This window comes from Cupressus sempervirens, chromosome 3, assembly GCF_028749045.1.
Source record: "Cupressus sempervirens isolate cs-2001-9-10 chromosome 3, ASM2874904v1, whole genome shotgun sequence".
NCBI lineage: Eukaryota > Viridiplantae > Streptophyta > Pinopsida > Cupressales > Cupressaceae > Cupressus > Cupressus sempervirens.
The window spans coordinates 65,080,381-65,098,848 of record NC_143120.1 but is presented as its reverse complement, the minus strand read 5'-3'; the positions used below and the strand labels follow the sequence as shown (position 1 = coordinate 65,098,848).

The 18,468-nt window shown below is 38.9% G+C and overlaps 3 protein-coding genes across 3 annotated transcripts in view; 1 reads left to right on the top strand and 2 right to left on the bottom strand.

The window, feature by feature from the left end:
• Window positions 1–18,468, top strand: part of HYP1 (hyperosmolality-gated Ca2+ permeable channel 2.3) — a 182,811-nt gene that overhangs the window by 154,809 nt on the left and 9,534 nt on the right. The window lies entirely within an intron of this gene.
• Window positions 4,791–5,758, bottom strand: LOC149564806 (uncharacterized). Its single transcript, XM_089818389.1, has 2 exons — window positions 5,596–5,758; window positions 4,791–5,500 (listed from the first exon to the last, which is right to left on the bottom strand). The coding sequence occupies exons 1-2, from the start codon at window positions 5,744–5,746 to the stop codon at window positions 4,887–4,889; spliced, it is 765 nt and encodes a 254-aa protein (XP_089674515.1). The 5' UTR covers window positions 5,747–5,758; the 3' UTR covers window positions 4,791–4,886.
• Window positions 5,782–18,346, bottom strand: LOC149564805 (uncharacterized). The gene is made up of 5 exons (XM_089823331.1): window positions 18,286–18,346; window positions 17,956–18,179; window positions 17,695–17,746; window positions 6,215–6,612; window positions 5,782–6,117 (listed from the first exon to the last, which is right to left on the bottom strand). The coding sequence occupies exons 1-5, from the start codon at window positions 18,344–18,346 to the stop codon at window positions 5,878–5,880; spliced, it is 975 nt and encodes a 324-aa protein (XP_089679457.1). The 3' UTR covers window positions 5,782–5,877.

The window sequence follows — 18,468 nt, the reverse complement described above, 5'->3', positions numbered from 1 at the left end:
TATTCATCCTGTAGGGTCGCTTCCATACAGGTACAGCTCCGTCCACCAGCGGGATGCGGTGCACACACAATTCCGGCAGTACTCCTTTGAGGTCCTTGTATGTCCATGCGAATACATCCTTGTAGTCCATAAATATCTTGAATGTCGCGGCCTTGAGTACTGGGTCCCAATTATCTCCGACTAGTATGTTCTTCGGCTCTGCCTCATCCCCCAAATTCATTGTTTACAGCGTAGCTTCATTATACTTGATTGTCCCTCCTTCACTGAATGCATGGGCGGGTGTGACATCCATCGGTGCCTCCCCCTCCTTTACTGCACTAAACTCCTTCGGATATTCATTCTCAATTGACAAAACATTGCAGCTGTGAAATACTTCATAGTCCTCCATTTGCCAGTGGTAGAGGCCGTTGACAGAATCCAAGTCGTCATCTGTTCTTCCCCCGTCCAATCAGAGGACGCCCTCCTGATCTGGTTCCATCTGTCGTCTACCTTCGTCCTCCTCTCCCTCAGAATCTGACGACAGGGCCTCTTCCCCTACCATTTGGGTATGCAGATCAATGACAAATCGGCGGCCTTTACTTTCGAGGGATAAAGTGTTCTTCCAGTCGTGTCGAGCTCTTGCTTCGATAAGCCACCCACGGCCCAGGATGGCATCATAGCCTTTCCTTTTCAATGGAATCACCACGAAATCCATCAGGAACGGCTGGGTGCCAATGGTTACCGGCTATGCCATGAGAATGCCCAGTGGTTTAATACCATGTTGATCGGCGGTCAGTAGCTGAAACCTTGGAGGCCACAATGTCGGCTTTCCAAGTTTCCTCCAAGTTTCTTCTGGCAATACATTTACGTCGGACCCTCTGTCCACTATGGTGTCTGTGAGAACATGTCCAAGTATCCCCATCTCGACAACTGCAGGGTGTCGTCCGGATGTCAGCGCCAGCAACATCTGATCTTCCCCTCCCGTAACAATTTCCTTTTCTTTTCATTGACTCGGTTCTCTTGGTGACTTTTCCTTCTCGAGGCTTGATTCTCCTGCCATATTTGAAAAAGCAGATCGAAGTTGGGGCATGGTGAAAAGCAAATCACTTACCTTTACTTGCACCTCCGTTTGCAAAATTTGTCGTACTATGTTTTGTTTTGCGAAATTCCTTGCTGAAGTGCCGGCGGTGTCCGGAAGTGTTACTGCTTGAGATACTTTTCCAACCTCCGCCCGTGCTGCCGCAAATTTCTTCTTTTCTTCGGCGGGGTCCGGGTATTCTTTTGCTTGTTGTCGCGTAATTGCCAGAACTTCTTCCTTATCTGCTCCAATAGTGATCAAGTTCACTCCGGATTTTGGACATTTTGAGTTGTCGTGATCGCCGGGTCCGCACCATTCGCACAATAGTTGAGGTGTATTTGCTGTTGGACATTCCCACGCAAAATGCCCCCACAAGTTACATGCTCGGCACTGAATAATCGGTCGTCCGTTTGCATCATACTGGATTCGGCTTCTGCTCGTATTGGCATTGTTATTGTTGTTATTTTGTCCACGCCGATTATTCCTGTATCCTCCAGATGTAGCGCCGGCAGTATTCGCGTTTCCGTTACCACCTGACGGGGAAGCCTCCTGTGTGAGAAGCACCTGCGGAGATCCTCTTGTTTTCATGTTAAAGGGGTAGTCTTTTGTCGAATGTCCCATGATCTGACAGATGTCACAGAATTGGTTCTTCAGACACAATACTTTAGTATGACTGTTGGTCTTACATTCCGTGCACCACAATTCACTACCTTTTGGCTCTTTCTGCATATTTTTAAACTCCTTCATCATTCGAACCATATCCTTCTGTAAAGCACGAACCTTTTTGCTACTACCTTCGTCGTCGCTGCTATCATCTCCAGTAGATTCGTCATCATCAGAGTCAGAGGAGCTAGTTTTCTTCTTCTTTGTCTTGTGCGCACTTTCAAGGTCCAGTGCTCTGTTATAAGCATCGACATATGACGATGATGGTACAATTTTCATTTTCCTCCGCAACTGTGAGTGTAGGCCGTCCACAAACCACCTTTTTTGCAATCCGTCCGCCGGCTTGCTTTCCATTTTGTTTATTAAGTCTTTTAATCTCCTGGCATAGACACGGACAGTTTCGTGCTTCCCCTGCTTGGTATTGAAAATTTCCGCTACGATTTCATTATCATTCCGCAAGAGTTTAAACTCCGCCAAGAACTCCTTTTTAATCTTATCCCATGTATCCAGCTTCTGCGGATCCATATCCGAAAACCAATCAATCGCAACACCCCGTAGGGTTGTCGGAAATTGCCTAACCCATTTGTCGGCATCTGTGATTCCATTTGCTCGCCAGATCGTCTCACATGTCTTACAATGTCGGATGGGGTCAGTTGTACCATCACCTTCAAATTTCGGCAACTTTCCTTTGGGTCCCGCCATAGCAATGGAGGTCTGCACTCCTACATTGGCGGTCGGCACTCCCGCACCGGCGATCTGAACTCCCACACCGGAGGTGTCGACAGCTGCGAACCTTGGTGAAGAAGAAGGATCCTCCGAAATTGTTTCCCGCGGAAGTCTATCCTGGACGAAGAGGTCACTCCACGCTCATGCTCCGTCGGTACTGCGAGCCGTGCGAGTTGATGCTCTTCCATCTGAATTTTCTTCCCTCGGCGAACACAAATTCAAGAACTCCTCCCGTGCTTCTTCCACCAATTCCACCCGCTGTCGAGTCTCCTCCAACAATTCTTCTACGCTACGGTTTCCGTCGGCAATCTTCTGAAATCTCCGTCGGCGTTCGGCTTGCTGTGCCAGAATTAAATTCTCCTGCGCAGTACGGATTCCATCTTTTCCCTTCGCCTTATTCCGATCCTTGTTAAGCTGATTTGGCATTAATCTTCATTCCTCCCACCTTCTAGATTCATAAGGCAACGACACCAAATGTTTACCGTAGTGGTAAAGAAAATGAACGCATAGAGACAATGAACAGGAACAGCAGAATTATATTCGCAATAGTAGATGATTGATTGATGCTTTACAATGATCCCAGACGGGATATAAATACTATCGCCGAACTTTCCCGAAGGAGTCCGTCGGCCACAATTATTCTATCCGCTACAAACTATTTACCGCCGGACCGTCGGCTACAGAATACAGAAACACCACCGGACCGTCGGCTACAAAATACAAAATACTGCCGGAACCATCCAGTCGGCTAACAGGAATTGAAACAAATTATTAATGCAATGGTAGAATACATTGATTTTATCAATGGGCTCAGAGCACTTCCACTGGTTCAAGCACCACTGAACTTTGACCCGAACTCTCTTGAGAGTAAGAAATTGTTGAACCAGCTATAAAGAGATAAATCGGTGGCCTTGGCAATGGATAATTGGATCAACAACATAATTGAGAGTGGGAAAAAGTTCATTCAAGAATCTAGTGTAGTCTTCAACGATGTTGAGGCCCTACTCAAAGAGGTGAAAACTCAGCTATTGACATGGGAGACTAAAGAAGCCAAGTGGTCTACTGTGGTCACCCAGATCAGCGAGGTGGAACAATATGGTGTCAATAAGTTTCTGGCCGAAAACCCCCTGAAAGTTGTGGATCTTAGCATGCTATATGTCCTCAAAAATATTATGGCCTAGAGATGCTCTATAACCAAATCCACTATAATGAAAGCACAGGACATCGAGAGAGAAATTAAGGACATGTATGGCAGCCTCGCTAAGGATATGAAAATCGTAAATCTTGCCAGTTTTCCAGAGCATGAAGGGAGTTTGGACTTGGAGACTCTGATCAAAACATTCAAAGAGGATATGAAGATGGTGAAAGAAGAGATGAATCTCGTAGTCGCAGATTCGCTAAGGTCACCCAGATAGAAGCTATGTTAGCCCTGTGCGTGGATCACCTCCCAAGATATGTTGAACAGGTCATGAAGATGAAATGAAACAAGGACGTATGGAGAATTAAGCTCATGAGCTTCAAGAATCCTACTTCTAAGGCTTTGCAGTAATTCATGGGCGCCTTTTGCAAGTGGAAGTTAACACATGGTACCCTCAACGAGGATGAGAAAACATAAGATCCTAGGCACAGTTCATCTACTTAGTTGTAGTTTCTTTTAATTTCCTCTTGTGTTGTTTGAACATTTGGGACATGTGTCCCCTTTTTTATTGCTTATTTGTAATAACTGTTACCATTAACTACCGGAGGGTTGAGTTTTCATAGAGACCCTCAGTGATTTGAAACTATAAGTATGGAACTTTAAGATAGAATAGGGGTTAGAAAAAAGAAGCAAAAAGAAGCCTTGCAAGTTGTTTTTGGGAACTCTTTTTGGTAGCGTTTGAACTGATTGATTTTTGATGAATATTGTTAAGATAGTTTATGTCTTGAACTTTGAATCTAGATAATAGAAGCTGGTTTATGGGAGTAATCTAAATCTATGTTATTTGGATTGTGCAAAGGAAGATTTCTTTGTGAATGCTTGCTTTCTTTTCCTGTGCTATCTTATTATCTTGAAGTATATTGTTCTGACCATAGTAGGAAAACTCGCCAAATGCAAAAACTCGCCAAGCCCCCCAAAAGTTTAATTGGGAAAAACTTGGCAATTTAAAAAAAAAACTCGGGAAAAACTCGGGAACCTAAAAAACCGCTGAAATTTAATTAAAAATACATTTATTTTGCAAAATTTAATGAGAAGATGCATCTAATAAGTTAATTAAAGACAATACAAAAGAAAGAAATAAAGTTTAGATATATATAAATGTATAATGCGTGCAAAATTGCATTCTCATGCAGAATGCTCATGGTAGGAAGCAAAATAGTAAATTACTAAATAGTTTCAATCTGTCAAACTAGAAGTAAATACTAAAAGTCTAAATACATCAATACAATTTGACAATGTCAATCACATCTTCCTCTTTCCACTTGCACTAGCAAGAAAGCGAGGGGGTCTAGTCCTAGAAGAAGTGCCCCGCACTGGGATAGGGCGTGAGCTGCGTGACTGTGAACTCTGTGGCTGTGCCCCCTCGCTCGACGTCCCTACTGACTGGCTCGGCGTCCTAGAAGAGGATGCATCTCCTCCTAATGGTAATGCCTGATCCTCGCCTGAATCATCATCATCCTCGTCCTCATCCTCAATGTCATCCATAGTGAACTGAAAATCAGCGTTAGCCTCCCCCTCCATGGCCTGCCTCTCCAAATCAGCGATCTCATCTGGTGTAAACAATGGACTTGGCTCCTGTGCTATCCAATCAGAATAAGGATCTATCTCATCTAGATCAAGCGGACCAGGTAGTTCTAAGAGCTGTGCCTTTTTTATGCGCAACTTAAGATTATAGTGCACATAAACAAGGTCATTAAGCCGTTTTTGAGTCAATCTGTTTCTTTTCTTTGTATGGATGGACTCAAATAAGCTCCAATTGCGCTCACAATGGGATGAGCTACAAGGTTGGGATAGGACTCTGAGAGCAAATTTCCTTAAATTGGGGGTATTGCCACCCCAACTTGCCCACCAAGCATCTGCAAAACAAAATTAAAAAAGTTATAAAGCAATAAAAAAAAAATCAGAAGCACAACTTATCAATTAGCAAAAATTTTAAAGTTTGACGCTTTACCTGGTGTTTGAGTAGATCTTGCTCTCTTTGCTAGCATAGAAGAGAACAAAGGACCCCTTGATTCCACATAGATTTGTTGTTCGGTCACAATAAGGTCTCTCTCCTCTTCACTTGATATCATTCTCTCAATGCATTTAGAGAGACCTTCCATGACCTCTCCATTAGGATCTGAATAGGAATCATCAGCCCTAAAACAAATAGAAAATGATATCAAATCTTACTACACAACCTTAAAAAGTAAAGTAAAATAAAGACTTATTAAAATCCCAACTTCAAGGACAATCAATTATCATAGTACCTGAATTTGGGATTGAGGAAGTAGCCTGCTGCATGAATAGGTTGGTGGAGCATATTGTTCCACCTCCTATCAATTATTTCCCAAATGGGGTCAAATTTGAGACTATCCCCGTGATAGTAACTTCTAACAGCCTCTTTCGCCCTATCCATGGCCTCATAAAGACCTTCCATTGGGGATTGCTGCCCATCACATGTGCGCAAGACTAGAACCAGGGGCAGAGACATCTACATTTGAAATTTGAAAAATACAAATTAGTTAATAACATAGTAAGTTATGAATTGATAATGAAACTTGAATACACTAAAAATATAATGAAGTTACCTCCACAATCTCCTTAGCCTTTGCAAAAAAGCTATCATCAAACACTATTCGTGCCACAGCCTCTCCTTCGGGCTTCTTTGCGTAAGGTGAAGCAACCCAATCAGCACACACAAACATTTGCTTCAAAGCCACTATGTGGTCAAGAATACTTTGCAACGTCAAGAAGACCGTTGCAAACCTTGTCATAGCAAGTCTCATCAAATCTTTGCCTTTAGTGGCTTTTCTCATCAAACTGAGAACCCATGGGTGATTATAGATATATTTCGTGACTCGCCTAGCATCTTCCACAATTGAACTCACCCAATCAAGTTTTCCTATGTCCTCCAAAAGAAGGTCAAGGACGTGTGCTGCACAAGGTGACAAAAAAAGTGTGGGATGCCTCTCTTGGAGGATTCTACCTAAAAGATTAGCAAAAAATCAATAATCAATAACAAACTTTCCATATTTAGTATTTACAAATTACATCAAATCTAAATTGAATAATACCATTATCCAGATTCCATAGCATTACATTCATAATTCATATTGATTCAAATATAAAAAATTAAATCTACCTGTTGCCACATATGCTGCTGCATTATCTGTGATTATTTGCACCACATTCTCTATTCCCACCTCCATGACAACATTCTCCAACATTAAAGCCAATGTGGCTGCATTTTTCACTTTGTTGGAGGCATCGACAGATTTCCAAAACACCACATCATCTTTGCAAGCAATCAAGAAGTTAATAATGGTTCTACTTCTTCCATCTGTCCACCCATCAGATAAAATGGTGCAGCCATACTTCTTCCACTCTTTCTTTTGGTCTTCTATCAACAATGTTGCCCTACCAACTGCTTTGTCAAGCAACCTACAAAATTTAGGTGTAATATTAAATAAAGTGTAAGTGTTAGTAAAAAATTAGGAAATAAGTTATAACAATTAAGATTTAAAATATAACAATGAACTAAAGTGAATCACAATTATTTAAAATTACTAAATAGTAAAATACTAACCTTCCACTCATATCCTTGCGATTAGGCGGCTTGTACCCTTTGCCTGATATTGTCATTGCATTCACCATATTGACCCAATAGGGACTATCAACGGCATTCATTGAGATATTGTTGAAAAACCAAAAATCAGTTGCTGCAATATCAATTTGCTCATGCACCTCCTTAAACCATGCAGTGCCCTCTAATGATGGCTGTGCTCCAGGTGTGTTCCTGGGCACAAAATAACCACCTATCCCCGATGGGGATCCGGATGGTGATGATGAAGAAGTAGGAGATGTAGAAGAAGTGGAATCGGTAAATGAGAAATTTTGTTTGCGGATCCGTGGGCCACGAAGAGATCCTGGTATGTTCTCAAGTGCTTCTTCTTCCTCTTGCATATCAAAAGGAGCTCCTTCTGATTCAGCTATGGCTGCCCTCATAGCTAATTTTGCCCCCTCCCTATTCAATTTTTTCTCTTCAGCAGCTGCAAGTAGGGCATGGATGAATCTTTTTTCTTCATCAGTTACCTTGAGACAAGGATTTGAGTCATGTTTCTTTATGCCTGCAAGGTGGTATTTGAGGCGGTTTATGCCTCCAGAAATAATTCTCTCACAGGGAATGCATATCACCTTCCCAATATCATTTGGTTTTGGAGCTTCATAGGCATACCACCATGCCTTATCTCTTGCATTTTTAGGCCGAGTGCCTATATATCCAGATGGGCATGGTGTTTGTGGCCACTCTTCTTGCGGGTTTGTCATTTTTTTAATGCTTGACCACTGCCCTACACATAAATTTATAGAAAAATGAATAAACAAAGTTAAAACTTAGAAGCTAGGGTTTCAAATGATTCAAAGTTCAAACATAGAGTTAAACTTAAAATGATTTGAAATCATTTGAAATCATTTACAAACAACAACAAAAACAAAAGAACATTTGTTATAAAACTATAAAAAAATTTCAAACTATGATAAAATGAACATACCTGGAAAGAAATTTGTCTTCGAAAACCGGTTAGAATCCTCTAAAATCCACTCAAATCCGTCTTGAATCACTTGCAATCAGCTAAGAATGCCTCCAAACCTTCTTCTCTCCATGCCTCAAGGCTCTAGACAATGCAAATACAACAAACAATGAGCAAAAAAATAACTTTGTGCCCTTTTTAGCCGTCACAGTCCGCGGGCCAGGAAATTGCGAGTTTTTAGTTAAAACTCGCCGAGTTTTAGCCGAGTAATCGGCGATTAATTTGCGAGTAAATACCTTCCAGCCGAATTTTTGATTTGGCGAGTTAAGTGGCCAAAAACTCGCCGAGCTGAAAAACTCGGCGAGTGTTTGAAACTCGCCGAGTACTCGGCGAGTTTTCCATCTATGGTTCTGACAAGTTCATTTGCTACTGTGTAAATCTTTGATAATCTTTATTCATGGAAATGTGAGAAGCTTAGATCTTGTCTTGTTTTAATGATATTGGTTGAACTTAATTTATTTTAGCCCCTTATCTAAGAATAAGGTGTGCAGCCTTTGTGATTTCTATTTAAAAGTAATTGCATATATTTAGATTAGTTGAATCAATGGAGATCAAAAGAGTTGTACCCCATAAAATTCAGGGGGAGGTGAATCATTGAACCTAACCAATTGTTGTGAACATGTTCTGTCTTCAGGTATAGGATGATAGAGTCTTTCTTGTGAGATATTTTTAAGAAGACGAATATGTTCACTAATAGATACACATGGCATAAAGTGTTAGTTAACCACACCATACACTCCTCAACAAAATAGCGTTGTAGAGCATTGCAACCACACCATTACAGGAATGGCCAGGTCTATGATGGAACACAAAAATGTTCCTAAGAAATATTGGGCAAAAGCAATGTTTACTATGGTCTATCTCTTTAATAGGTCGCCTATACATGTTAAGGGGAAGACTCCAGAGGAAGCCTAGACCGGTTGGCTCTTTAGCATATGTTTGGATTCTAGATGCCTAGCGCTCCAAGTTGGATTCCAAGAGTCAAAAGCTCATCTTTACAGGATATAGTAACAATTAGAAGGTGTGACGGCTGATTAATGTAGATGTTGATCGTCTTATCTTCAATCAAGATGTTTTTGATGAAGAACAAGGAAAATTTCTCCTCCTCGTCTAAGCAAAATTCTGAGGATCGGCCTTTGAAGGCCTCTGATTTGGGTGTCCTTCTATTAGGTCCATTTGACGGGAGGGATGATGCAGAATCTAAATTTGATGATACGTTACCTGACTTTCCTCTAGATGATGCTAATCTTCCGCCTATTGCAGATACTATTCCACCTCTAAGTATTCCTTCTCTTGTTGTTGGCACATCTACTCTCCGACCTAAATGTTGGCTAAGACAATTAGTGATCTTAGTCCTAATAAGCTCATTAAGGATAGGGTCTTCTAGAAATAATGGCAAGTAGCCAGATATAGTTAACTTTTCTCATGGCCAATCTTCATAATATCTATAAGCCTTTGACGTTTAAAGAGGCAAAAGGGATTCCAGAGTGGGAACAGGCTATCGATGTGAAATACCAAAGTTTTATGAAGAATTGCACTTCCATTGTCTCTGATTTTCCTCTAAGGAAGAAAGCCATTAGCTACAAACAGGTCTATAAGGTCAAATATCATGCAGATGGTACCTTAGATAAATCCAAGGCCAGATTAGTTGCTCGAGGATTTACAGAACAGGAGGGCATTGATTATGAGGAAACCTTTTCCCTTACTGCCAAGATGAGCACAATTTGTCTTCTTCTCGCCATTGCAGCTCAATTTGGATTAAAGTCCATCAAATGGATGTTAAGAGCGGCTTCCTCAATGGTGAGTTGCAAGAAGAAATCTACATGACGTAGCCTCCTGGTTTTGAGGTTGTCAGCAAAGAGCACCAAGTTTGTAGACTCAATAAAACACTCTATGGACTCAAATAGGCTCCTTAAGTGTGGTACATCAAGATTTATCATTACTTAGTAGCTCATGGTTTTCAATGTTGCCCTTTTAATAGTAATATATATATATATATATATATATATATGAAACACTCTGGTGATGATATTATCTTTCTTGTTGTCTATGTGGATGACTTGATCATTACTAGTAGTTCAAAACTTCTAATTGTAGAAATCAAACATGATTTGTGCAAGGATTTTGATATGACATATTTGGGGCTTCTCCATTATTGTTTAAGCATTGAAGTTTGGCATACTTATTGTGGCATCTTTATGTCTCAATCTAAGTAAGTCAAGAACTTGTTTAATAGGTTTCACATGCAAGATTGTAAACTTGCCTCCACGCCTATGGAGAAAGGGCTAAAGTTGTCAGCCAAATCTATTTCTCCTCCTATTGATGTAACCACTTACAAGCAACTAGTGAGCAATCTCATCTATCTCATTGTCACTAGACCTGATCTCAGTTTTGCAGTGAGCTACTTTTCACACTTCATGACAACCCCCAAGGCTAATCATTGGGTAGCAGCAAAGTGTGTGCTACATTATGTGAAGGGCACCTCTAATTATGGACTTATTTACACTGGGAGCCATGATTCCAAACTTAGTGGGTTCACAGTTTTATGTTGGGCAGGTTCGATTGATGATAAGATATCAACTTCTAGATATGTGTCCAGTTTGGGATCTAGTACAGTCACCTTGACTAGTAAGAAGCGGCATGAAGTCTCACTCTCCTCTACAGAAGTAGAATATCGAGGAGCTGTTAAGACAGCTTGTGAGACAGTTTAGCTTTGTTGGATGCTTGCAGATATGCATTTATAGGCCCGAATCCCTTGCTCTCTAATAATCAAGGAGTGCTCAAACTTTCCAAGAACCTGTTCTTCCATGAAAAAACCAAACATGTGGACATTCATTGTCATTACATTCAACAATTGGTTGAAGACGCGACTCTTCACTTGCAGTATGTTCCAACAGCAGATCAGATTGCAGACATTATCACCAAGCCTCTTGGTCCAGATAAGTTTGTTTAATTTAGGAGACAACTTTATGTTGCGGATAGATTGACCATTAAGCGAGGGTATTAGAATATTATTTGTTTATTTGTTTATTAGTCGATAATGTATTATATTTAATTATTTTTAGATAAGATTCCCTTTATGATCTTCTTGAGTTTCTTATTAGAAACTATCATTATTTACATTTGTAAATCTCTATGATGATCTCTTGATCATTTGTTAATATATCATTCTTTTACCAATTACTTTTCGTAATAAGATCATCCCTTAATTTGTTAAATATAATTCCCTATTTCTTTTGTATTTTTATATTAATAATATATTCAATATTGTTATTAATATTGTTTTGTGTATAATATCGATTAATATCATTGTTTCTACAACATTTTAATATTACTAATTAATATCATACTAATTATTAATATCAATCATATATCCATTATATATACATAGGATTATGACAGAGGTAGCAAATCTTTTGCGAATCAAAACAAGGGCAAGGCAAGGCATAAAGAGGACAATTACTACAAGAGTAATGGCAAAACCCTTACCAGAGTGGTTACTAGAATGCAAGTCAAAGGAGAGATCTCAAGAGAATGTTTAGAGGCATTTATTTCAAGTGTGGAGAAGGTCACATAGCCTTTGAATGCAAACAAGGTAATTCCGAAAGAACAATAGAAAGTAGCAGAAGAACAACTTTTACCAGATCGATATCTGTGAAGTACAATCAGGTGGAGGTTGGGGAGACCCAGATAATGAGAAGAAGCCTATGTCAAGATGAATTGGACATGGAACCATTGTAAAGGATGAATTTGTTCTAGACAAGATGCAAGGTGGGGAATAAAGTCTATAAAGTTATCATAGATAGTGGTAGTTCAAATGACCTAGCTTCTAAAGAGATGGTGAGAAAACTGAAGTTATAGAGGTTGAAGCACCTTGATCCCTATCAGATAGCGTGGATACAAGATGATCACAAGGTACTAGTACGTGAACAATACTTGGCTATACTAAAAGTTGAGGTTTATTATGATGAAGTCTTGTGTGATATTACGCCTATGGATGTGTGTCATATCTTGTTGGGTAGACCTTGGCAATATGATAAACAAGCTATACATGATGGTAGGAAGAATGTGCACACTATTGTTGTTGCACAGTCTTGATTGTTCCTTTGGGAACCCTACTTTTATGACTACGTCATAAACATGTGCACATTCCTAAACATTAAGATGAGGGAACCAAAGTCAAATCTTGTCCTACCAATTTCAATCCCCAAACACGACAAAAGTCTTTCTTAAACGCTCTTACAATCTTGTCCCCTTTAAAGTGTAGTATGTTGTTTTTCCCATTCCCCAACATCTCTTTTGGTATTTGAGACAAAAGTGCTTTTATGGCATGTCTCTTTCTCAATCCCAAGTTCTTGTCATTCACTCTTGGGTTGACACATGTCAACCTCTCATGGGAATTGAGAACCCTAACCCTTTCCCAACACTTAACGAAAAGATCACTCATTCTCATTTTTATCTCATCTCATTATGCAACTCACTTGTCCAATTCTACGAGGTCTCCATACTTGGCAAATTTGAAGTCATTTTCAAGACCATCTTGCAAGCTTGAGCAACAATGGAGCATTTTACTGTTGTTATGTTCAAAATCGTGAGCACACATACAACCACAATATCTTGGACAAATTGTTGAATCAAAAAGGCTACCATATATGTTATTATAGTTTGTATTCTTGTTAATTTTGGTCTCTTTCCGTCTAATATAGTATGTTGCTTTGTATTTGTGTTTTGAGTGTACTTGTTACTTGCATTCCCCAGTGAATCACATTTCCTTGCACACAAGTACCAAACACCAGCTTGGTCCTCCTAGCCATACTAGATCTATGAAGCCCCAGAATGATTATTTAATAGGCGACCTCCTTCCTTTCTAGGAGTCTACAAAAGTGGCTCAAGGCCCTTACTATTTCTATGGCTTACCCCTCTATTCTAGGGTTCACTTCTGCTTTGGGCTGGTAGGGGGGTTTAGAATTCAAGTTTCCCTATTCGTTCTCCTCTACCCACTCTCTCCACCCCTTTCTCTCTTTCTTTCTTTCTTGTTTGCTTATATTGTTGGTGTTGTATTTTCTCGAGTACCATTTGGTTTCTTTATTGTGGGTTGGTCTTTCGATTGTTGTTCAACAGTTCCTTAGATCCTCTTTATGATCTTTTTTGGACATTAGTAAATTTATCCTATCTATCATCCAAGGATGCAAGTGAGAACAAAAGAAGAAGCTCAATCCCTGTTTGAAAAGAGACCAGATGCTTTTATGGACATTATAAACAAAGGATGGGTCATTGAACCAAGGGGACATCACTCCAAGTTGCCTAACAACTCACAAGTACAGAGTTCAAGGACGAATACAGTGATATTATCTTCATGTTGAACAAAGTCATGGAAGAACCTCAAGGAATGCTATTTGAGAATTGGATCTTTCATTTCATAGAAGTCTTAGTTAGAATGGTGATGATCAATTGGGAAAAGGTGATAAGCAACAACTTAAACATGCAATCAAGGAACTTGGAGAGGACAAAAACCTTATACATGACCTCTTACATGATCTATTTATTTGTAAAAAACATCAAATACACAGGTTTGATATGCAAGGGAGAAGTAGGGAACAAGAAGGGACAACTTAAAATATATGATTGTCATCCTCAACTACAACTTTATAAAAAGGGATACATAAGAGGCTACACGATACATTTTCTACATATATCAGTCGATTATTACATATATGGCTGATAAAACTAGGGAAGAGATCAGTCCAATGGATTATTAGATTGCAACATTAGATCTAGGGTCATCAACAAAGAGACAAGAGTTCTAGGAATTGAATGATATTGCTGGTGCAATTGAAGAAAGGATGGATAGGGTTGAAGAAAAGCTGATGTTAGAGTTGGAGAAGACAGGGTTGAAGAAATATATAGAAAAACTTATGAATACAACAAATCAAGAAGGTACTACATTAGCTCCACCTATGCCTATTCCTTGGGAATCATTGGTGTCTTATGAGGCAATGAAGAGTGCACTTCAAGAGGTGAAGAAATGGGTTGAAGATATTAGAAGGCAAGCAAAGGATTTCCTTACCAAGATGGTTCAAGCTCATGAAAGAACTATGTTCATGAACTAGGTTCAAAATTTAGAGGGGTGAATGCACAAAGTTGGGTCGCAATTCCGCGGAAGTCAAATCCGCGAAATGAGACCTCTTAGAAACAGGTACCCAATTTTAAAAAACGGGCACCCGTTTTCGGCTCTGGTGCCCGACCCTAAATTTAAAAAACGGGCACCCGTTATTTTTAAAAATCGGTTACCCGTTTTTTATTTTCAAAAAACGGGTACCCATTTCTCAAAAAATTAAAAATTTGAATTTTTAAAAAATGGGCACCCATTTTTTAAAAATCGGTACCCGTTTTTTAAAAGTAAAAATTGAGTACTCGTTTTTTAAAAGTTTATTTTTTTAAGTTTTCGGCAGATTTCACATGCTGCTTTTAGCTTTTCAAAACGGTTACCCGTTTTTTGAAATTCAAATAACAGGTGCTCGTTTCTTACAACATGAGGCGTGATTTTTTTTTCCTGCCTCAGATTTTGGTTTGGGACAGGCTTGGTGAGACCAAGCCTATGCCTTGGCCTCTCAAGATTTGGCTAAGGCATTGAACTAACAAATTCATGCCTTGCCATAATTTTTAGAGGGTCTTCCCGATCAAATTTTTTTACGAAACAAAAACCCATTAGAGCTCTCACTGTCCTGATTTCAGAAATATAAATTTTATAGAGTTATGATTTTATTTACTATTTTTTTTTTATTTTTTAATCAAAGGTGGTACCTAAATGTAAAATAGCAACGTTCACTAAAACTTTAATAACTTTTTTATTTTATATTTTTCCTTAAATTAATTTATATGTCATCAATCTACATTCAATTCTTTTGAAGTTAAAAAAAAAAAAATTGAAAAAAGTGAAATTTTGATCAAATTATGGTGTCCGTACACGAGAGGTTTTAAAATTTTCCTTTATAGCCAATTAAAAATTAATTTTAAAAAAAAAATCATTAAAAAATTCAAGATAAATATTCTCATCAATCTTTGGTGTGTCAGGTAACTCCATTTAAAACGATTCACAAAAATTCATTCATTTGTGTCAAATTATGGTGTTCGTACACGAGCGTGGTATGGTCCTAAAACAGACATTTTGAAAAAGTGGTTTTAAAAATCCATACCAAAAAAATAATCTATCATATGAGTATACAAATAAATTACATATTCAAAAAGAAGATTCCAAGCACTACAATTTTTATTTCTGAAGTTTTTTTATATTTAATCTTTAAATGGCTCAAATTTTGGCATCAATTGACAAAATATTTCAAAAACAGGAAAAACACTTCCACTTTTTGGCCAAAAGTGAGACCCAACTTCTTGCACTCACCCAGAGGATAGATGGAAAGAGTTCCAACCAATCCAAGACAAAATGATTCCTCACCTTAAAGCATTAAAGAAAGTTCTTACATCTACACTAGTTTGAGAGAGTAATTGAAAAACGAAGTGCATGTGACTTCATACATTAGTATTGTTCCTTAGCCATTAGGAAATCCACATTCAATCATGCACAAGAGGATCATCTTGGATCAAATGACCTACACTTGACATACATTTGAAGGGTCTCATATCAATCAAGGAGTTATTGGGTCAATATATTGATGTTTCTAGCGAGCTAGACTTGAAGAAATCAAGGAAGAGTTGAAATCAGTTTACTTTCAACAGATGGAATTCATCAAGAAAAGTCAACTAGATGGTCTTGTTTCTCTCATGGTCTCCATTAGCAATTTGCAAAGGCATACTACAGATTGGGACAGCATTCATATGCTTGCATGGAGGGATTGGAAGTGATACAGTTGTAAAACAACTACTTACTAAATGTTGCAATGGAAGAGCTTGATGAAGTGATGCTAGGTTCATCAAATTTGCTAAAAGAGAAATGGATAAGGGAGTGCATCTTCTAGATGATGAGTTGTTTCACGACAAGGCATCCTACAATTTTCTTATTGGACCTTGGGGAATATTCTATTTTGTTGCATTGTATTTAATGATGCCATTTAATGTTTGTAACAACCCTAATTAGGGTTTCCTTTGGAAAGATCTTGTCCATTGATTTCAAATCAATTTTGGCCATTTATTATACTTGGGGATCCTATATAAACCCCACTTCTCTCATTTGTAAGGAGAGATTTTGGAGGATTATCACTATGATACTGCCATAATTGAATCATTGAAGTGTGTTGATTTAGTGAATATTGTGAAGTATTGTCTAGTTCATTGATCGCTCAAATTATTTTAGAATTTTCTCTAACTATTTATTTTAGAATTTGCTTAACAAGTTTAGTTGGATGAAAGGAATATTTGATCAATCTTTGTGAAACTCGCATAATCCATCCTACTTGTGGTTTGTTGATTATAAGTCACTGTGTGGTCAACTTGAATCTAAGTATAAGCTTAACTTCAATTATTGCTTAGACATTGATATGCATCTATTAATGGTGTCAGTCTAATAGTAACGGCTTGAACATCTATAATCTACCTTAGAAGATTGGACTAGCTTGTTGTGATGATAAAATCAAGTCTAGTAGAGTTCACTAAGACTTTCACCTCTTACGTTCTAAGTTTAGAATAGGACTTCTAAACATTGACCTCTTTGCAATTTATTTCAAACCTTGTTAGTTTAGAATCAAGTACTTTGTCATATCAATGCAAGCAAAAATTGGTAAGTCCAAAGTGAACAATGTGATCTTCCTAACCTCCATAGGCAACTGCAAAGACGATGTGATTGTACGGAGATGAATGACTGGGGGGTCGTACGGTAGTGCAGGCAATGATATTGTTGTTCTACAGTGACAAACAGGAATGTCATACAATGGATGTTTGATGGCTGTATGGTGTAGTCAATGATGGGCGTATGGTAGATGGAGGGCAAGAGGGTCGTACGGTAGATGGAGGCAAAAGGGGTTGTACAGTGTAGTGGTTGTATGGTAGGTGGCCAATAAGGTCGTACGAATGGGAGGTGCGGCATGTCTGTATTGTGGAACAAGGAAGGTCGTACGATGTAGTAATGGAGGCTATACAGTAGGTTTTGAGTGTGGTATGAACATTGCACTGAGCGGGGTGAGTGACAGATGGGGTGCGGATGGTAAACCAATTTAGTCATGCACCATAAACTATCAATCCTGAATTTATCAAGTAACACCAAACAAAAATGGAGATTTGAACAAGAATATCCTTTAATTAATATTTGCCGAAAGATGGTGCTTCGCTTTGCCAAATCCAAGCGAAATGTTACAAGCAATAGAATAGGGTAAGGGTTGAATCCCACCGAAACCGGAAATAGCCAAGTAGGGAAGATCTTTCACTTCCGAAATGGAAAATTACAAAGAATCCCAACTAGAATTTGTAGTATAAATAAATAATCCAAATTGCATACCTACGACTACCTACAAGCCATGCTTAAATACCTGTTAGGAAGACTTTCCAAGGTGTACAAAGATCGCTGACGGCTACACTTACCTACAGAAACAAAATTAAAATGGGTCCAAAATATTTTACACAATTGGTCCACTAACAAAGTTTTGATTAATAATTTATTTTATGACAGAGATATTATAGTCCTCCCGTCCCAAATTTTGCTTGTCCTCAAGAAAATGTAATGTCGGATGTTGTAGAATGTGCTTACCTTCCCAAGTTGCATCATCCAACGGTAAGTGTTTCTAGTGTACCAAATATTCCTTCACCGGTTGGTTTTGCAGGGTCTTCTCACGTACTTCAGTAATCTCAGCTGGTTCCAATATGAGCTTTCCTTCTTTATTGAGCAGCGGGAGATCTGTAGCTACCGTGACATCTTGTCCCACAGCTTTCTTCAAGCACAAAACATGGAAAAAGTTATGAATACGGCTCCCCTCTGGAAGTTTCAGCTCGTAGGCGACTTCACCGATGCGGTGAACTACACGATAAGGGCCATAAAATCGTGGCTTAAGTTTTTCTTTTCCCTTTTCTTTCAATGAGGATTGTCAGTATGGTTGGAGCCTGAGGTAGACCAAGTCTCCTACTTCGAAACTCCTCTCTATTCGGTGTTTGTCGATGTACATCGTTTGTTGATTCTATGCCCATTGTAAGTTTTTCTTCGGGTATATTAGGATGTCTTGTCCCTCCTAAAGCCAATCCCTTGCCCTTGGTGCACGACTCTCCCAAAATTGTGTCGATGAAGGAAAGGGGTTCATACCTGTATAGAG